The 19,967-nt window shown below is 32.7% G+C and overlaps 4 protein-coding genes and 1 long non-coding RNA gene across 6 annotated transcripts; 3 read left to right on the top strand and 2 right to left on the bottom strand.

Annotated features, from left to right (window-relative positions):
• The first annotated feature begins 53 nt into the window (after window positions 1-53).
• Window positions 54-5,686, top strand: LOC105673967 (uncharacterized). Its single transcript, XR_010888766.1, has 4 exons — window positions 54-211; window positions 327-481; window positions 618-729; window positions 972-5,686. It is a non-coding gene; the product is annotated as an uncharacterized lncRNA (long non-coding RNA).
• A 1,709-nt stretch (window positions 5,687-7,395) lies between these two features.
• LOC105673848 (WD repeat-containing protein 46) lies at window positions 7,396-9,701 on the bottom strand. The gene is made up of 6 exons (XM_012369788.2): window positions 9,543-9,701; window positions 8,669-9,354; window positions 8,271-8,587; window positions 7,887-8,211; window positions 7,673-7,786; window positions 7,396-7,590 (listed from the first exon to the last, which is right to left on the bottom strand). Exons 1-6 carry the CDS (start codon window positions 9,553-9,555, stop codon window positions 7,477-7,479), a joined length of 1,569 nt encoding a protein of 522 aa, XP_012225211.1. The 5' UTR covers window positions 9,556-9,701; the 3' UTR covers window positions 7,396-7,476.
• A 184-nt stretch (window positions 9,702-9,885) lies between these two features.
• Window positions 9,886-14,209, top strand: fand (Pre-mRNA-splicing factor SYF1 fand). Its single transcript, XM_012370035.1, has 15 exons — window positions 9,886-10,046; window positions 10,323-10,471; window positions 10,566-10,887; window positions 10,969-11,268; window positions 11,357-11,498; window positions 11,621-11,775; window positions 11,848-12,068; window positions 12,203-12,365; window positions 12,446-12,559; window positions 12,640-12,802; window positions 12,874-12,983; window positions 13,143-13,346; window positions 13,442-13,664; window positions 13,742-13,933; window positions 14,058-14,209. Exons 1-15 carry the CDS (start codon window positions 10,005-10,007, stop codon window positions 14,132-14,134), a joined length of 2,577 nt encoding a protein of 858 aa, XP_012225458.1. The 5' UTR covers window positions 9,886-10,004; the 3' UTR covers window positions 14,135-14,209.
• On the bottom strand, window positions 12,427-17,610 carry Fbxo42 (F-box protein 42). Of its 2 annotated transcripts, XM_012369786.2 has the most exons (9): window positions 17,514-17,610; window positions 17,355-17,447; window positions 17,007-17,276; window positions 16,568-16,911; window positions 16,080-16,237; window positions 15,856-15,986; window positions 15,632-15,771; window positions 15,414-15,550; window positions 12,427-15,319 (listed from the first exon to the last, which is right to left on the bottom strand). In XM_012369786.2, exons 3-9 carry the CDS (start codon window positions 17,128-17,130, stop codon window positions 14,770-14,772), a joined length of 1,584 nt encoding a protein of 527 aa, XP_012225209.1. In that variant the 5' UTR covers window positions 17,131-17,276; window positions 17,355-17,447; window positions 17,514-17,610; the 3' UTR covers window positions 12,427-14,769. The 2 variants fall into 2 exon arrangements, with proteins under 2 accessions (XP_012225209.1, XP_012225208.1); XM_012369785.2 differs by having other exon boundaries at window positions 17,355-17,584.
• A 160-nt stretch (window positions 17,611-17,770) lies between these two features.
• LOC105673849 (26S proteasome regulatory subunit 6B) lies at window positions 17,771-19,965 on the top strand. The gene is made up of 6 exons (XM_012369789.2): window positions 17,771-17,931; window positions 18,112-18,204; window positions 18,416-18,749; window positions 18,835-19,038; window positions 19,138-19,402; window positions 19,479-19,965. Exons 1-6 carry the CDS (start codon window positions 17,899-17,901, stop codon window positions 19,795-19,797), a joined length of 1,248 nt encoding a protein of 415 aa, XP_012225212.1. The 5' UTR covers window positions 17,771-17,898; the 3' UTR covers window positions 19,798-19,965.
• The last annotated feature ends 2 nt before the right edge of the window (window positions 19,966-19,967 follow it).

Raw genomic sequence — 19,967 nt, 5'->3', positions numbered from 1 at the left:
CTATATCAATACCATTCAGTATGGTATATAGTTCAATGATCAATACCTCTCCACTGAAATCATGACGTCATCACTAGTAGGCCATTTATCTTTCAGTTTTCTAACGTAACCTTGTGTTTCATGCGACATTAACGTGAATTTTTTAATAGTGTAGTGTGTTGTGATAAGAATTTTTTGTTGTGGATAGTTGATGAATGCCTATATTATTGAGGTAAGTCATAATATGATTAATTTACCGAATTATGAACATATTTAGAAAACTGACCATAATAGGTTAGATTTGGATCATACTTCTTTATTATTGAAATTACGTATTTCTTTTATAGCAATGCCTTTCAAATGTTGTGTGCCAAATTGTAACGGCAATTACAAAAATGGGCCAAAGGTTGCAACGTTTTCTTTTCCAAAAAATGAAGAAATAAAAAGAAAATGGTTGCGTGCTATTTGTAGACAGAATTTTTGTCCTACAAATAGTTCTAAAGTAAGTTAATTCAATATATTTGTAAATAAAATTAATATTATAAATAATATGTTAACGATCAATTTGTTAATCTATAAATAATCTCAAGACAAAAATTTATGCATTACACTTGTTTTTGCTCATCATCATGTTTTAGGTATGCGAATTACATTTTCACTCTCACGACATTGAACGAGAAACGAGCCATTATAACGAAGCTAATGGGAAATTGTTAACTGCTCCATTGCGACATCCACGTTTAATTAAAAGTAAGTGTTTCAAAATAATTTCAAAAAATTCTACAGCTGCAATATTTTAATATTCTAACTGTGTTTATCTCAATTACATGTTTATTGTTTTCATCAAGATAATACTTTAGTACAAGATAGTATTTTAGTTATATTTATGAATTACAAGAATGAAATTACAAATATTAACACTTGGAATTTAATATTCCTCATAACGAGACAACAAAATAGTATTCCTTTTCTCATTGCATTTTTTGTTACAGACGCTGTTCCAAGTCAGTTGCTAAACAATCCTCAATACTTAACAAAAAGTGAAGCACCTCATCGAGAAAGCCCAGAAAAGAAACGTTTAAAGATGGAGAATTTTTTGATCGAGCAAGCAATTACAAGCAGCATAGAATCGAGAAAAACATTTGATGAAAAAAACGGATTTTCTACGTTAGAAGAGTTGTATGTGAAATTGAAGGATCGCATTGATATACACAAGTGGATAATTTCGCACAAAGACACTACTATTTATTTCTTTCATGTAGAAGATACATCATATCCAAATGTTAAATGTTGTGCACGAGTGTCGGAGAATTTCACCGTCACTTTATTTTATGGATCAAGGGAAGTTAAATATCTGAAGAAACTCAAATTTCCATTGGTAGTAAGCAATATCATTGAAATTGAAGATATTCTCGACCAAGCCTTAATATCATTAGAAGAAGAATATCAAGACTGTTCGGTGAAGGAGAATTTAGATATCTGTATCGATATTTTAAATTCATTGTCAACAACATTATCTGAACTGCGACGTGAACTAGCCTCGGAATCACACCAGATCCGAGGGAGCACGCCCAATGGAAATCGGTAACCGCGATACTCCATGATCTTCGGGAGTTAGGTAACTTACGCGGCGTCGGCAGTAAATGCACGACTCGGTAACTCGCGGTATCGGCAATAGATGCTCGATTCGGTAACTCGCGGTACTCCACGCACGTCGGGAGCACGGTAACTCGCGAAATCGGCAATAACTGCACGATTCGGAAAACTCGCGGTACTCCACGCACGTCGGGAGCAAGGTAACTCGCGAAATCGGTATCCGGAAATGGGCGCCAGGTGCGTATAATCGCACCACGGTAACGGTAACTTCAATAATTCTTTTAATATGTCCGGCCGCTCCCCGCTCAGTATATGGCAGAGGGGCGTAGTTCTTTTGATTTTTATTGGAGATTCTGGAGAGGAGATGTCGTCAGAAAAACACCACGTTTAACAATAAAAGTTATTAACACTTATTATTAAAGAATCGTGAATTAACATAGCTGAACAAGCTTTAGAATCTCTTTAAGAAAGACGGTTTCGCACGCAAATCAAAACATATTCGCCAAACAGGCGTCACAAAAAAAACAATACTCAAAATGATAACCAAGAACAATACTTTCAAAAACGATATTCTAAACGGTATCCAAGAACAACACTCAAGAAACGGTACTCGAAGACAACAGTCGAAACGGTACTCAAAACGATATTTGAAACGATACGCAAAAAACGACAATCGGCAACGATACGCCAAACGATACTTAGAATCGACAATCAAAGCGGTACTCGAAAAGATACAGGGAACGATACGCAAAACGGTAGCCGAAAACGTTACCTACGACGATATTCAAACACGAAAATCGGAACGCAAAACGATAATCAGAAGCGGCAATCGGAATGATAAGCCAAAACAATACTCAGAGAAACGTTACGGTAACCGATACGGCAATAGATTTGCCAGATACGTTCCAGTCTCCTCCCAGAACTGCGACCCCCGAGATTCCGCCAAGAAACGACGCTCCAGGACAGGCCCCAAAACGGTAACACCGTAGGACACGGAGACAGAGGGAGTCCTGCCAGAGACGTCCAGTTTCTTTAAAGGCGTGAATCCGGAATCTCGCCCAGAGACGACGTTCCAAGGCCAAATCCGTACTAACGGTAATATATGGATTTCGGTAGCCGACAAAAAGGTAATCTCGACGGTAATTTCGATAGAGGCACTCAAGTTTCCGCGACGAGTTGATCGTTACGCCCCAAGGCCGAATTCAAACTCTCGCTGCAAAACGGCACTGCGCTCCACGCAAATTCCGCGACTCGAATTCTCTTTTAACTTTATCAAACGGTATTTTCTCAAGACCATGGTAACATACGGTAACAGGTAACTGATAACTCCGGTAAGACGGAGACGGTAACAATATAAGTCTTTCTCGGACTACGAGCGTTTGGACTGTCGACGGCTTAGCGCCTCGAAGAGGGCTACGGTAACACGGTAACCGGGGCCAGCTAACCTCCGACTTAGAATTTCACGGGAAGCGATATCGGCACTTCTTATTTCGATACTCAAGAATAATCGGTACTTTAGCGGTAACTGTCGGTAACGAATGTGTCGGAGGCGTCCGCTTTGGCCGGTATTACAAAATTATATCTACCCTGGGTGATGGCCTTACAAAGACGGTACGGCTACGCTCGTCGGGACCCTCCTCTGGAGCTGCTCCTTCCCGGTTGCTGGCTCGTCGAACAGTGGTTTCTCTGAGGTTCCCCTGGCCCATGTCGAGTCTCCACGCATTGGTCAGCGCACTCTGTTTATAATTTTTCCTCGAGTCGCCTGTCGATCGTAAACAGCTCCGACCTCGTCAATTGTTTATTCTTCATTTGTTTATCCTTGCTTTCTTGCTCGCCAACGGCCGATACTTCAAAATAAGGGCCTCTGAATTTGCCGTCCTCCGGTTCGATCTGCCCGGCTGGCCAGGCCATGGCTACATCGACCGTCTGTTTGGACTCTCGGTGATGGCGGCAACGTCTTTCGGCATCCGGTTGCACTGCTGTGCTCCCTCTATCTGGACCTTGTCGGGACTTCCCCGTAACCTCGGTCCTGCAAAATTGGAGGATCGGTAACTGCTACTACGACAATGTTTAACGCGAGACTCGATACATGACCTTGGTTTCGTATGTTTTCCGGGCTTCCTCTTTACTGTCGAGGTCATCCTTCGAAATCTCACGGCGTTCGCTTCTTCTTGACGGTAGTTACACAAAACGATAAATTGGCCATACACTCTAACGCCAAAATCTTAAGTTTGTCGGTAGATTGTAATAATTAAATAAAAGCGCAAGACCCGTCGAAGCGGGAGAAATCGCTCCCTCCTCGACCGGGGGGACGCAACTCCAAATTCCGCCCTCTTTGGCCGGGCTAGTGCCCTTGTGACGGGCGCGACGGAAAGCGTCACGTCACAGAACAAAAGCCGGTTATAGACTTTTTATTACAACAAATTAAACTATTAGATATTTCGAAGAAAAATGCATTCCGATATTCATGGGAAACTACTTTGTTTTGTGGATTAGTTCATTCAATTTCTCCACATGCTTACAAATTTCTTCGTAACTTTGGGCATTTATTATTACCATCGTCAACTACTATAAAAAGAATTTGTAGCAATTTTTCAACTAATCCTCAATTAGAGCAAGATGAGTCAACTTTTCTGCATTACATTTTATCGAAATTCAAACTACTTAATGCTGAGGATAAAACAATTACATTGATGATGGACAAAATTCATATAAAACCGTATGTGGACTATAAAGGCGGAAATATAGTGGGAAGAGCTTTTAACAGTACAGAGTGTGCAATGAGCGCTCATGTATTTATGATCAATAGTATGTTATCAACCTACAGAGATGTTGTGCATATTTTACCGGTAAAAACGCTCCAAGCATCAACCCTCCATGACTTCATTGCAAAAATTGTCATTGGTTTAGAAAATATTGGTTTTGAAGTGTTAGCTGTTGTTTCTGACAATAATGCAATCAATAAAAAGGCAATGTCTTTTTTTAGTAATCCACCGGAAATATCGAATGTGTACCGCAATCCTAAAGATTCCTCAAGACCTCTGTTTTATGTTATTGATTCAGTACACATAATAAAAAACATTCGAAATAATTGGATAAATCAGAAACCACATCAGTATATGCAATATCCAGATTTTAAAGAACAGAAAATGAGACTTGCTTCATTCCAAAGTCTTAAAGATATGCACTCTACAGAAAAGGATAATTTGCTGCAATATGGATACACGCTGTCTTTAAAATCCTTATATCCAACGTCAATCGAACGACAGAATGTCAAGTTGGCTTTACAAATTTTCAATACCAATGTTGTCACAGCGCTGCGTGAACTTGGCCCAAAAAAACGTTTTGAATATTTTGAAGATACTGCTGCATATATAGAGTTAATTTCTCAGTGGGATATAGTAAATGTTAAAACCTTACTAAAAGGAAAAAGACATAGGAATCATTTTGAAGAGCCAATCACCAAAAATTCTGATCACATAAAATTTCTAAAAAATTTTTTGAATTGGTTAAACAGATGGAAAAATTGTGAAGGTGGTGGAAAACTAACAAAAGAAACCCATTTCGCTTTATTTCAAACCACAGATGCTTTGATAAAGTTAGCCACTTACTGCTTGGATAAAAAACATTGGAGTTTTTTTTTTGTGTGGAAAAATCCAAACCGATCGATTGGAAGAACGTTTTGGAATGTACCGACAACAAGCTGGAGCACAATATCATATATTAGTTCGTCAAGTTTTTGAATCCGAAAGTAAGCTTTGTATGCAGAATACCGTGCCACTTCTTTTAAAGTCCAAAGTATATGGAGATATAGAAATGACTTCGACAGATATCTTAGACTTTGTGGAAAATATCAAAGATGAAGAGGTAGTTCAAAATTCTGGTTTTACATAATTTTCTTTTATATTAAATTTCGTAATATAAAAATTGCATTAAATTCAAAAATATTTTTGGATTTATAGAAATTTGTAAAACAATATTTTTGTAAAAAAAAACTTTCTTTGATTCTATCGTTAAGATAAAAAGTATCGTATTTTGTAGAAAAATTTAGAAATCTTATTTCACAAAAATGATCGTAATAAATAAAAAATAAAATTAATTGAAACTTCGAGCAACTGCATTTTTTATAAACTTTAAACAAATTTATTTTCCTCATAACTGTATTTTCAAATTTCCTTCCAAGTTCCAATCATTATAATCATTTTTGTTCATTTGTGTATAATCATTTTGTAATTTCATTCTTATTTTCTTAATTCTATTGTTAATCATTATTTTCAAACATTTTAAATAAATTCAAAATATTTCAGAAGCTACCCAGATAGAACATTTTCATAATAATTGTGTTAAGATAATTCTACAATTTGATACTGCAATAGTTTTTATAATAATTACAAAATTAGTTTGTAAAATGTATTCAGCAATAATTGTGTTGGTAATTATGAAAGTGTCTAAGTAACAAAATCTGAAAAAATGAATTAATCACAACACAAAACATGTTTTTACACAAGATATGGATACATTAATTTTTTCAGATTTCTGATTTAGACCACTTTCATAATTACTGGCACAATTGTGTTAGATGAATCTTACAGTTATTCAAGCATTTACTTCAGGCTTCAATTTTATAAAGATTGCTATATGTTTTAATAATTAATTTTAAAATTAATAACTTCAAAATTTACATTTTGAATTATAACATATTTTATATTTTAAAATGAAACTAAAACTAATATTCTACATGTTTTTCTATCTGGATAGAAAACTTTATATTAATTTACAACATTTTTTAAAAACATGCATTGACATTTTAAATTGATTTTTTATTAGGAAATATACCTGTATTATTAAGAAATGCATGTGTTATTGATGAAAAGGACCTTAACAATATCGAAGACAATACTTGGCCACTTCTTGTATATGTAGCAGGATACACTTCATATTCAGCGATTAAAAAATTGAAATGCGAATACTGCAAAGTTTTTTTAACTGGTGACAATATACATTTTTCAGCTTTAATAGCAGCAAACAATCGAGGAGGTTTATGTTATTCCAACGAAGACGTTATTACGTGTGCAGCATATACTTTCTTAATTGTCCAAAAATTACTAGAAAATGATCACGATTTTCTCGTACAAAAAAATCAACGTCAAATTGTCAAGACTCTAACATTCGAAACTATACGTGATTTGTATTTGGAACTTTTTTCAGGACACTGTTGTTCAAAGCATTCAACTCAAATGTTAATTATAAAAATTACGCATACACTCTCTAACATCCTTTTAAACAATTACACAAAAAGACAAAATGATATTATAAGAAGAAAAACAATGCCAGACTGCAAAAGAATGAAACCATAAACTAAAGCTGTGTTTTATTATTTTATTCAAAGAATTTATTATTATTATATTTAATAAAGTAATTTAATAATTTTTAAATTAGTTTCCTTATTTTTTAACCCACAATGTGTAAGTATATATTTATTATTAAAAAAGTTTACAATAAAAAACTTTGATTATATATAAAAGTTCAATCGCATATACTTGGCACTTGAAAATAGAATAGCGAATGGCCTACTAGTGATGACATCATGATTTCAGTGGAGAGGCCTTGTCTATAGGTGGTGTTGCGACGACCCATGTTTGAACCCGTTTGAACCACGGGCGTCGTGAACTCGACGCGTCGCAATCAATGACGTCATCTATGACGTTTCAAGTGTGACCACAGCGATCGCGGTCGTTAGGTGGAATGAGTGTTGCGAGCGCTGTGGGCGTTAAGTGGAACGCACCCTTAATTGTGCATCAAATAAAAATATTTTGCATATATTAGAAAATATTCAAATTTATATATAATAATTGCATACATATTTATAAACATAAAATTTCCTATCAAGATATTACTTTATTATTTCTTTAAAAGAAATCTATTTAATACACCATAATCTTTGTTTTGCTTTGTTTCGGTTTGTTTCGGCATTTTTTCTTCCCGTATTTCGTGCAATCGTGCTTCCATCAATTCCTAAAAGTAATAACAATTTTTAATTAATGTCAAATTCATATAGAAAACTAATTAATTCGGAATGTGTGAAAAAAATATTTACCCGACGATGTAGATCTTTTAGTATCTTTTTAGTTTTTATTATCTTTGCAGTGCCACCTTTTCCTTTGGCTTTCGTCCGTTGTGGCATGTAATCTATCGGCTTTGGTTTAACATACTGAAAAAAATAGATTGTTACATTTGATTTCAAATGTCATTGCAAGATTACAAGATACCAAGATGACCTGATTTTCAAGATATTTTCTCTCTTCGCTTACCAAAAGTTTTTTCTTTGCTTCCATTTTGCTCTTCAAACTAGGTACATCAACTTGGATTATATCGCTTGAATCGAGAGTAATAAACTCTGGTTGTATTTTCTCCAAAAGTGCTTTCACTTCTGTCTCTCGTCTCTGACTTTTAGTTTGGAATGGATTCACTTCCAATGCATCATAGTTTGCTTCTCCACTTCCTGGTACCAGAAGTGATGAAAACTCATTTGCTGTAGAAATTCCTAATATATCTTCGTATGGGCAGAATTTCACACAACATACATTGCGAGCAGTCTTATGTCGCAAATATGGCTTAAAGTCACCAGATGTTTCCCTGATTCAAATAATAACTTGTTGATTATATATATTATACTCATTTTATCAATATATTACCTGAAAATCTCCACTACATTGCCCATTCCAAGTCCAAGCAGGCCACGTTGACTGTAAGACATACGATGAGCAGGAGAACGAAGGTGCATATGACTCAATGGTCCATCTAACTGTCGAATGTCCCATATCTTCACAGACTTATCTATAGAACTTGTTGCCATATAAGTTCCATAGGGATGAATAGCACACGTCATTATTGGCTGATGGTGACAGAGCATTTTTGCCAATGGTTTATTAGAGTTTGGAGACCACATAGACACTACTCCTTTTGAATTACCCACACACAATACTGCATTACTTGGATTTTGCGTCATCACCTATCACAGGTAAATAATATTGTTAACATGTAAAATAAAATTGCAATATAAAAAATTAATATAAAGATTAACAAAACTTACAGATATTCTACCCAAATGTGAATTGTAGCGAGAGACAAGTTTGCCTATAGATACATCCAGCCAAGCCATATGACCATCTTTTGATCCACTGGCGAGCAAAAAATGATATGGTAAAAATTCCAATCTTGTCACACCATTCATTCTTTTCAAACAATGTAATTCTATTCCTTGATTATCATATACATAAACCCAATCTTTCTGTGCTACTGCAAACATGGTTTCTTGATGCAGCCAAGCAACATCGTGTACAGATTCCATCACATTTATTTCGCAGGACAACTTTTTCGTTACCCAGTCAAAAGCTGCTACATGACCTTGTTTTCCACCCAAAAGTAAGTGTCTACCATTTCTAGTATATCTAAAGCAATATGGACCAAATTGCAAATCCAATTTAAATTGTTTGGCTGCACTTGTTATGTCTACATTGTTTACTATTTGCTTTTGTCGATATTCAGTAGTAGCTTCTCCGGATTCAGCTTCCAAATAGCCATGATCTTCTGTCAATAATAATTCCGTCCGAGCAGAAGCTTCTGTTGCTTCCTTTATGGCCTGCTCTTTGTTCTGCAGCTTTTGTCTAATCACTTTATTTTTTATCTTACTTGTTTTTCGTTTCAAATCAATCCCAGGGCCTTTAGAATATTTCTTAAATTTTTCTTTATTAATCGGCATCCTGCCTTTTTTGTCCACTAAATAGAATGGATAATAACAAATAATTAATATCTTATATATTTTTTGTATATACAAATGTGTGTACACAAATAAAACATGTGACTTAACCTAAACTTAAACTAATTTAATTTAAATATTGTTTACAGATCGAGAAAGAAAAACACAAATACTACACAAATAATACAAAATTATTTTAAGTAAGTACCTGATTGCTTCATTGTGATTTTAATTAGGCATTAATTTCTGTAAGAATATTATAACAACTATATTAAACCGGTTATACCATTAACATAGCATATGACTATAATCATTGATAAAGTATGACAAGATAGAAGGTTTGTTCGTGTCGTATGCCCTCAACATGCTCCTACTCGCTCCAATATACTCCTATCTGATCTATAGTATTACGTTACTAACTAGATTTCTAGAAAACAAGCTCTGTTATTGGATATCGCACGTCGGATATCGGACACAGTGTGAATCTTCCATAAGGGTCAACTAGTGAACTCTATACAGCTTAGCAACATTGCGTCAACAGCGCCCTCTCAATCTTACCTTATCTCTAGATGATGATACCGCCTTATTACTAACCTACAATTTCAATTTCTTACAGTTCGGTGCAACAATTTTCTTATATTTGCATTTCCTTACGCACACATTTTTCGCAATGTTAGAACGCAAAGATGACGAAGGAAATTTATACGCCTTTGTAAGTATATTTATAATGTATTATGTTCCGTGTCGTGGTTATATTTTATGTAACTTTTCTCATATAGGTTATTGATGACTTATGTTGTCAAACTTACACTAACATTAAAAAATCGAATAAAATATAAATAATTATATAATAATTTTGTCAATTAATGATATGAAATATTTCATGATAAATGTATCATTCATACGGCACGGAACATGTAAATATAAAAGTGCTTCATATTTATTATTAGTAAAATGCTAACACAACACTATAATTCTAATGGAATAGAATGAGGAAGATTTACCATACGAAGAAGAAATTTTACGAAATCCATATTCAGTGAAACATTGGCAACGCTACATTGATCACCTTAAAAATACAAAAAGTAAGAATTTAAATGTGGTATACGAACGAGCATTGAAAGAATTACCAGGCAGGTAAGACAATTCTTTTATATATTTTTATAATTCTATATTCTATTATAATATTACAATATTACAATATATACATATAAATACTTATATGTTATAGTTACAAACTGTGGTATAATTATCTTCGACAACGTGTCAGTCAATTAAAGGGTCGATGTATAACAGATCCATTATATGATGATGTTAATAATGCTTTCGAACGTGCATTGGTATTTATGCATAAAATGCCACGTATTTGGATGGATTATTGTACACTAATGACTGAACAATGTTATATAACACAAACACGTCAGGTGTTTGATCGTTCTCTGAGAGCACTCCCTATTACTCAGCATCATCGTATATGGCCTTTATATATTGATTTCTTAAAAAAACACAATGTTTATGAGACTGCTGTCAGAGTCTTTAGAAGATACCTAAAGGTAATAATATTTATTACTTGTACCATTAATTATAATATATTTAATCTTAATAATATAATAATAATAATAATATAAATATAGTTATCACCGGAAGATACAGAAGAATACATAGAATATCTGATATCGATTGGAAGACTTGACGAAGCTGCTGTAAAACTCGCACAGATTGTCAATCAGGACGATTTTGTATCAAAGCATGGAAAGTCCAATCATCAACTATGGAATGAATTATGCGACTTGATATCAAAAAATCCTTCTAAAATAAAGTCTCTGAATGTAGATGCTATTATCAGAGGTGGTTTAAGACGTTATACAGATCAACTAGGACCTTTATGGAATTCATTAGCAGATTATTATGTGCGAAGTGGTCTCTTTGAGAGGGTATTTATTAGTTTTGTACATATATTTAATGAATACGGTTTTTTGCACTTCATGCTATTTACCGAAATGTATATATAATTTTCTTTAGGCGAGAGATATTTATGAAGAAGCTATACAAACTGTTACTACCGTCAGAGATTTTACACAAGTTTTTGATGCTTATGCACAATTCGAGGAACTCAGCCTTAAAAAGCTAATGGAAGAAGCAGCACATAACCCTACTCAGGAAGGTTGTATATTATATATAATTGTATATATGTTTATTAATGTACATTATATAAATTAGTCAAGTTAATGTATTTTTTTATATTATTAACTTAATTACTTATCAAATTATATCTTTTTATGTTAGAAATTGATATAAAATTAGAATTGAGATTGACACGATTGGAACATCTTATGGAAAGAAGACTATTGTTACTCAATTCTGTATTGTTGCGACAAAATCCACATAATGTATCTGAATGGCACAAAAGAGTTAAACTTTATGAAGGACAACCACATGAGGTAAGAAAATGTTACAAGTTCATATATATATGTATATATTTGCTTTCATTACTAATTATTTAATTTCTATAGATAATTAACACATACACAGAAGCTGTGCAGACAGTGCAACCACAGTTGGCAGTTGGTAAACTACATACATTGTGGGTTGCATTTGGCAAATTTTATGAGGAAAACGGGCAAATAGAAGATGCTAGAGTAGTATTTGAGAAGGCAACTCATGTTCCGTATACCAAAGTGGATGATCTTGCTTCAGTGTGGTGTGAGTGGGCAGAAATGGAAATAAGACACAAGTAAATTTGATTTTCTTCATATCTATATTTTGTAGTTATATGCAAATAATTGACAAAGAAATATTTGTTACATTCGATATATATATAAGAAATAATTAAATCTAAATAAAATATCCATTATTGTTATCATACAGTAATTCTAAAGAGGCTTTAAAACTCATGCATCGTGCCACTGCAATGCCAGCTAGAAAAGTGGCATATCATGATGAAACAGAAACAGTGCAAATGAGATTATACAAGTCGTTAAAAGTATGGTCTATGTATGCGGATTTAGAAGAAATGTGTGGAACATTTAAGGTACGTCGTTATATGTGTGAAATTTTTCTTTATCTTATGATATTGAGATTTTTTATTTTACTTATTTATTTATGCAATAGACCTGCAAAGCGGTATATGACAAAATAATCGACTTGAAAATTGCTACACCACAAATCATCATTAATTATGGACTATTTTTGGAGGAAAACAACTACTTTGAGGAAGCATTTAGGGTATATGAAACATTTTTCATTAATACATACGTTACATATATACGTGGTAATTCAAAACATTAACTAAACTCACTTTTTAGGCATATGAAAAAGGTATCGCATTATTTAAATGGCCCAACGTTTATGATATTTGGAATACGTATCTGACAAAATTTTTGAAACGTTATGGCGGCACAAAACTAGAACGTGCCAGGGATCTCTTCGAACAATGTTTAGAACATTGCCCGTCCAAGTATGCTAAAGGTATAACTTTTCTTACTTTTGTGTCATTAATATTATATAACAAGAGAATAACCAATTTCTATTGATTACAGCTTTATATTTGTTATACGCAAAACTAGAAGAGGACCATGGCTTAGCAAGACATGCTATGTCTGTGTATGAACGTGCAACAAATGCTGTCCTTCCGGAAGAGAAATTTGATGTAATGATGATCTTTTCATCGATATATTTTTTTCTTACTATAAATAACTTATGCATGATTTTAAAGCAAAATATCTGCAAAATTTGTATTTAAATGCTTATAGTTTCATCATTTTAGAATTTAACCGCAGAATGTAAAATGTGATCTCTCAATTTACAGATGTTTAACATATATATTAAAAAAGCTGCAGACATATATGGAGTACCGAAAACTCGACAGATATATGAAAAAGCCATAGAAGTTCTAAATGATGAAAATACTAGGGAAATGTGTTTACGATTTTCAGAGTTGGAGACGAAGTTAGGAGAAGTAGATAGAGCGAGAGCAATATATGCGCATTGTAGCCAAATATGTGACCCAAGGGTATGATATATTATCTTTATAATACAGTTTAACATTTATATAATTATCACATTTTATATAATTCATTTTTTACACGCTGAATTCAAATGACATAGGTTACATCAAATTTCTGGCAAGTTTGGAAAGAGTTTGAAGTTAGACATGGAAATGAGGATACCATGCGTGAAATGTTACGAATTAAACGTAGCGTGCAAGCTATGTATAATACTCAAGTAAATATGATGTCTGCACAAATGTTGAATAATGCATCCAATCAAGTGTCAGATGTTCCAGTAGATGCTATGCGCTTGTTAGATAGTAAAGTCGCATCGAATACAGGTAATAAAAATTAATTCAAATAAATCTTTATGCTACTTTCTTTGTACAAATTAATCTTAACAATTCTCAAATTGCAGATAATGTTGCCGACCTCAAAGGAGGTATTAAATTTGTACGTAGCGTAACAGAAAAAGATGGTAAATCAGAATCGCGTGTAAATAATCCCGATGAGATTGATATTGATATGAATGATGATGATGATGATGATGATGATGAAAATGAAAATGAAAATGAAAGTGAAAACGAAAATGATGCAGAAGTAGAAGAAGGTATGATATCAGACTAATAAATTAATATGAAATTTAATTAAATAAAACAAAAATAAAACATCCTGTCACAACATTTAGCATTTAACATTTAAACATTTTTTAATAGTTTTTCATTTATTTTCAGATGTGCCGATTGAAAAACAAATTATACCTTCACAAGTATTTGGTAGTCTAAAAACAGCCGAAGTTGAAGATGAATAAAATTTCAATAGACAGTATTGTGATTGAAACGGATTTTGTATAATTTTATCATAAAATATACTATTTTATCACATACTTAGGTTTCTTAGGTTTTTTAATGTATTTGTAGAAGTATGCATTTATCAGTTTAACTCCATCTTAGCCAAGCAAGATCTGTCGGATCTAAAAATTGCTATTGAGCAAGATGTACTTCTCACATATTTAAAATTTAATTTTAAATTTTGTGTATTTTAATATCATTTTCATGAAACACGAAAAATTTTAAAAACTAATATATCTTAATAAATATTAAATATTTTCCAAAAATGTGTTTTATTTTTATAACTTGCATATTGTGTTAAAAAATATAAGTTTCCTATATAGGAGCGCTGTAAGTAGGGCTAGCCTTAGTAAGTTAAAGATGGGATTACCGTAAACTTGATTCAACATAAAAGATAACATATATATTTTTATATTGCTTTCCTTATCTAATCTTATATTATTGTTTTATATAAAAAGCTCAATATATCATGATACTCTTTTTTTTAATAATTTTACATAAATACATTTATCAATAGGAATAATTTATTATAAACAAAGTTTTAGCAAGATGAAATAAAACTTTGTACGATACTATTTTTAATTATTTACCAATATTAAATGATATATCGAGGAGGGTTTATAAAATAGAGATCATTATACACTACAGAATCATCTACATCAGTGTGGCCTAATGTCGAATGTTCTTTACGAATACCTCCAAAAACTATCAACTCTCCTCTTCCCACTACAAGAGAGTACAGGATTCTCTCGTCAGGTCCTGAATGATCATTTTGCTTCAAGGGGATCCACGAAGCATTACAGTCATCGGAAAGGACATTTGCAATATCCAATACAAATATAGATAATGTATTCTCGGATTTTTTTAATACTTTCATCAAATGTTGCGCTCTCTTGTTACGAATTTTTTCTTCCATTCTTCTTAGCGATTCTAATTGACGTTGTCTATTGGTATTTGAACTGCTACGCAAGGGTTGATCACGAAATGCAGCCATGCTTAGAGCATTATCACTGTACAATGATATTGTTTTTGAGATATTAGGTATATGCGATGAGGCATGTGCATTTTGCGAATATGATCTGGAAAATACTCCATGTCGTCCATTTACATTTTCATCCCTATCTATGACGGATAAATTTCCTTGCCTAAAATAATCAAATGGTAAAATTACGTTCATTTTTTTATAATTTGTATAAATCTTCATATAATGCTATATTATAAATACAAGTTGCACCAGACCTTTCATGCAAAAGATTTGATTCACACAAACGTGGTGAAGTACTTCGTTGACAAACAACCTTTTTCATTGAGATGCTCATATCACTTGATTTGGCTTGACGTCTGTTTTTACTAAGTACAATAATATAATTCCCCACCTATGCAAATAGACATGAATTTTTTATCTTCAATATTTACATTTATTTCGTGGAAATGCTCATTTTTCCTTAATACATTACTTTACAAGCTTGATGACACCAAATACGTGTAGGTGCCCATTCTGTATTATGCATATTAACTTTTTTCCATGTCCAAGACGCACCTTCCATTGTTAATAACCAAGCATCATTCATAGCAGCATTAGGTCCTGTGCAACCCCCTGTATAATTTCATAAATGTAATTATGCGTTTACTTGTTTCAATATTGCAACTTAAATTTCATAAACAATTATAAATGTCTTACCAAGCACAAGTAGATGCTTCTCTCCCAGTTCAATTTGTGATTGGCCATAACGTGGTTGTGGTTTCAAATTTGACGTAGTTTGTTTGTGCCAACTATATGAATCCAAATTTAAGCACCATACGTCATTAGAACTGAAATATAAAACTATAAAATAATACACACAAGCAGCACATATATTGTAAATAATATTAAAATCCAATATTTATAATTTTATAAAAATATACCTGTATCCACCACAAACACCACCAAAAACGACCATTAAATTTTTATGTATTGTTGCAGAATGTGCAGATGTTGGTGGTGGAGTTTCTAACGTATTTATAGCAGTCCATTTATTTGATTCTATAGAGTATACATGTAATTCATTAAATAACTTCCATTGCTGAAAATATATTATTATCTATTACTATATGTTTTATTATATATTATTTATTATAATTGTATAGTATTAAACATCTTGATTTAAAAACATCATAAATTACAGAAAGATAATACATTCTAATTTAAATAGCTACTTATATTTTTCAAATTATAATTTGATTGTATAAATTTAATGAACTTAACAATACTTTTATACAATTTTGCAATTTTTATATTAAAAAAAAAACACATTTTATATATATACATACGTATATATGTTTTTTGATATATTTAATTCTAGAGAGACTTTGAGAGAATAAAATTAATTCATATGCATTATTTTAATATTTACCTGGTGCAAAGGGTACGGTGATGGATGAGACCATCCTCCGAACAAAATTAAACTTTTTTTATAATAGAGCATAGTAGCACAAGCTTTAGGTGATGGATAATTGCCCATAGTGATCGGTCTAACCCATGTCCTTGTGCCTAAATCCAGCTGCCACAAGTCATTAAATGTTGTCCACGTAGCAGTGCAACCACCAAACACATACATAGAATTCTCGTATATACACGCAGAATGTGAATGTCTCTTTCCAATAGTAGGCACCCAATGTGTGGATGGCAATGAATTCCATTGCAAAGATCCAAAAGCGACGGACTTTTGAAAATGTGCTTCATTGTGTTCTATCACATCTAATTACATAAAAATCAATGTATTAGCTTTATTCTGTGCTAGCATCTTTATTTGATATTGGACATTTAAAGGTTAATAAAAGAAAGATACATACTTTTTGTAGCATGGTACCATCTTTTACAAACAAGCTTGCATTCCTGAAGATCTTTATACGGTGGTATTAAGCTCAGAATATATTCTAGTAATTCGTCAGGTAGATTGTCAATTTTACACTGCATTTTGCATCAAGTAATGGTTATGAGTGTATCAAAAATGTTCTCTTCAAATAAATATCCGTAACGATATGGAACCAAATACCATTCTTTGACACATAAATCGACTAAACTTTGCGGAAAATTTTCGAGATCTTGAGATATCCTCATTCCTACGACAAAATATGTGTTGTTGAATATACATTTTTTGCAAAGCATCACTGCATAGGCTTTCTTATAATTGTACACACCTTTACAAGTGTATATAAATTTACTTTGTCATACATAATAATTTTGACAATTCTTCCTTCGGACAAATTTGACAACTATGTATAAGATAAATTCTGTAACAAATATATACATATATATATTCGTTTATATATATATATTGATGTATATATAGCTCTTACACAATGACACCCATATCTAACTTATACATAAACATGCAAGCATTCGTTTCGAAATATAAAATTGACATTTTTTTTATCAACAGTCATGATGCAAAAATATTTAGATACGATGTGAATGCCAATATGGAATTGTCCAAAAGACAAGAAACTGATTGGCTTTCATATTGTTTACTTTTCGGAACATATTAGAACACATTGGCCGCATCCAGCGGACTCAACAGAATGGTTGATCTATATATACATAGATTGTCAAGGGCCAACAGTGACGAAATGTTCAAAAAGCTGTAGTCATCCGATATTGTTCAGCATAGGTTGTTTGAATACTGTCGAATATTAAAAAAGCGTGTCTATTATTTCGTTAACGTATAAGAATTCTTAGACTACAATGGAAGAATTAGGTATTATTTTGCCGGATAAGGTACGTTTATCTTTAACTTATATATTGTATTTCCATAGATTTGTCTGATCTAAGACAAAGATAACCTATACAGAACTGTGGTTTTCGTAAATCTTTTGACGTGTCTTTAACCAGTAACTTAAAAAGTGATTGGAAAGTTTACAAATATTAATTAACACAAACTTATGATTGTCTTTTCAGGATGTGAGTGAAATTGATTCTAAACCAGCTGCTGGTCATTACACAGGAGCTGGAGATGAATTGGATGTCGAAGATCTTTACACTAAATATAAGGTATAAATTTTCACATATCTCATATAAGTCTGAAATGTGTAGAGGTATTAATATTTAAAAAGTACATTGTCTTGACCATTTGACATAATGCATTTTGTTGATTCTACTTAAATATTAATTTCTATTAATTAAAAAATTATGTATTTTTATTGAGCATGAAGATTACAAACAAAATATAAATATGCTACAAGTATTCTATTCTTCCGAGTAGAAACTGCAGAGAATGCTGGAATTTCTTGAAGTACAAGAAGAATATATAAAGGACGAGCAACGTAATCTAAAGAAAGAATACTTACATGCACAAGAAGAAGTTAAACGCATCCAAAGTGTACCTTTGGTCATTGGACAATTTCTAGAAGCTGTTGATCAGAACACTGGTATAGTAGGCTCTACAACAGGCTCAAATTATTATGTACGGATTTTATCCACTATAGACAGAGAACTTCTGAAGCCTTCTGCTAGTGTAGCACTTCATAAGCATAGCAATGCTTTAGTGGATGTGCTACCACCAGAAGCTGATTCCAGCATTTCTATGCTACAAGCAGGTAAGAATCTCCTAAATATTATCAATATTGTATCTAAATGAACATATCAAATAAAATTATAAATAATAAAATATTTATAACAAAGATGAGAAGCCGGACATCCAGTACAGTGATATAGGTGGAATGGACATGCAGAAGCAAGAGATTAGAGAGGCAGTAGAATTGCCTCTTACTCATTTTGAATTGTATAAACAGATTGGTATTGATCCACCACGAGGTGTACTCATGTATGGACCACCTGGTTGTGGAAAAACCATGTTAGCGAAAGCTGTTGCTAGACACACTACTGGTATGAGCCTTGATAATCATATTACTAAAAGGAATTTTGTGGAAAATATTTATTATGCAGAAAATTAAAATTTTCTCTATTATTTTTTTTATCTTTCAGCTGCTTTTATTCGCGTGGTGGGTTCTGAATTTGTGCAAAAATACTTGGGCGAAGGACCAAGAATGGTGCGAGATGTGTTTCGTTTAGCGAAGGAAAATTCACCAGCTATAATATTTGTTGATGAAATTGACGCTATTGCTACAAAGAGATTTGATGCGCAAACTGGAGCAGATCGTGAAGTGCAACGTATTCTCTTAGAATTGCTCAACCAAATGGATGGTTTTGATCAGACAACCAATGTTAAAGTCATTATGGCAACAAATAGGTGGGTTGATTATAATTTCGTTAAAAGTTTCCTAAATATTAGGATAAACAATATCTTTGTTCTGATTCTCTTGCAGAGCTGATACATTGGATCCTGCATTGCTTCGTCCTGGTAGACTGGATCGCAAGATTGAATTTCCGTTACCTGATCGCCGACAGAAGCGCTTGATCTTCTCCACGATCACCGCAAAGATGAATTTGAGCGAGGAAGTGGATCTTGAAGATTATGTAGCACGGCCAGATAGAATTTCAGGTGCTGATATTAATGCTATTTGTCAAGAAGCGGGAATGCATGCCGTCCGTGAAAATCGTTACATAGTTTTAGCGAAAGATTTTGAAAAAGGTTATAAAAATAACATTAAGAAAGATGAATCTGAACACGAATTCTATAAGTAAGTTTAATGCATTTCATTTTTTGACTATACATGTGTATATACACGCATACACACACACGTATAGTATATATAATAAATATATGACTTATAAAATATGCATATAACTAACACACATTATATACAGATATTACAAAATTAAAATGATAAATATAATTGTGTTCTCAATTAATA

The sequence above is a fragment of the Linepithema humile genome, chromosome 2 (assembly GCF_040581485.1).
Source record: "Linepithema humile isolate Giens D197 chromosome 2, Lhum_UNIL_v1.0, whole genome shotgun sequence".
Classification (NCBI taxonomy): domain Eukaryota; kingdom Metazoa; phylum Arthropoda; class Insecta; order Hymenoptera; family Formicidae; genus Linepithema; species Linepithema humile.
This window is presented reverse-complemented; position numbering and strand designations above follow the sequence as displayed.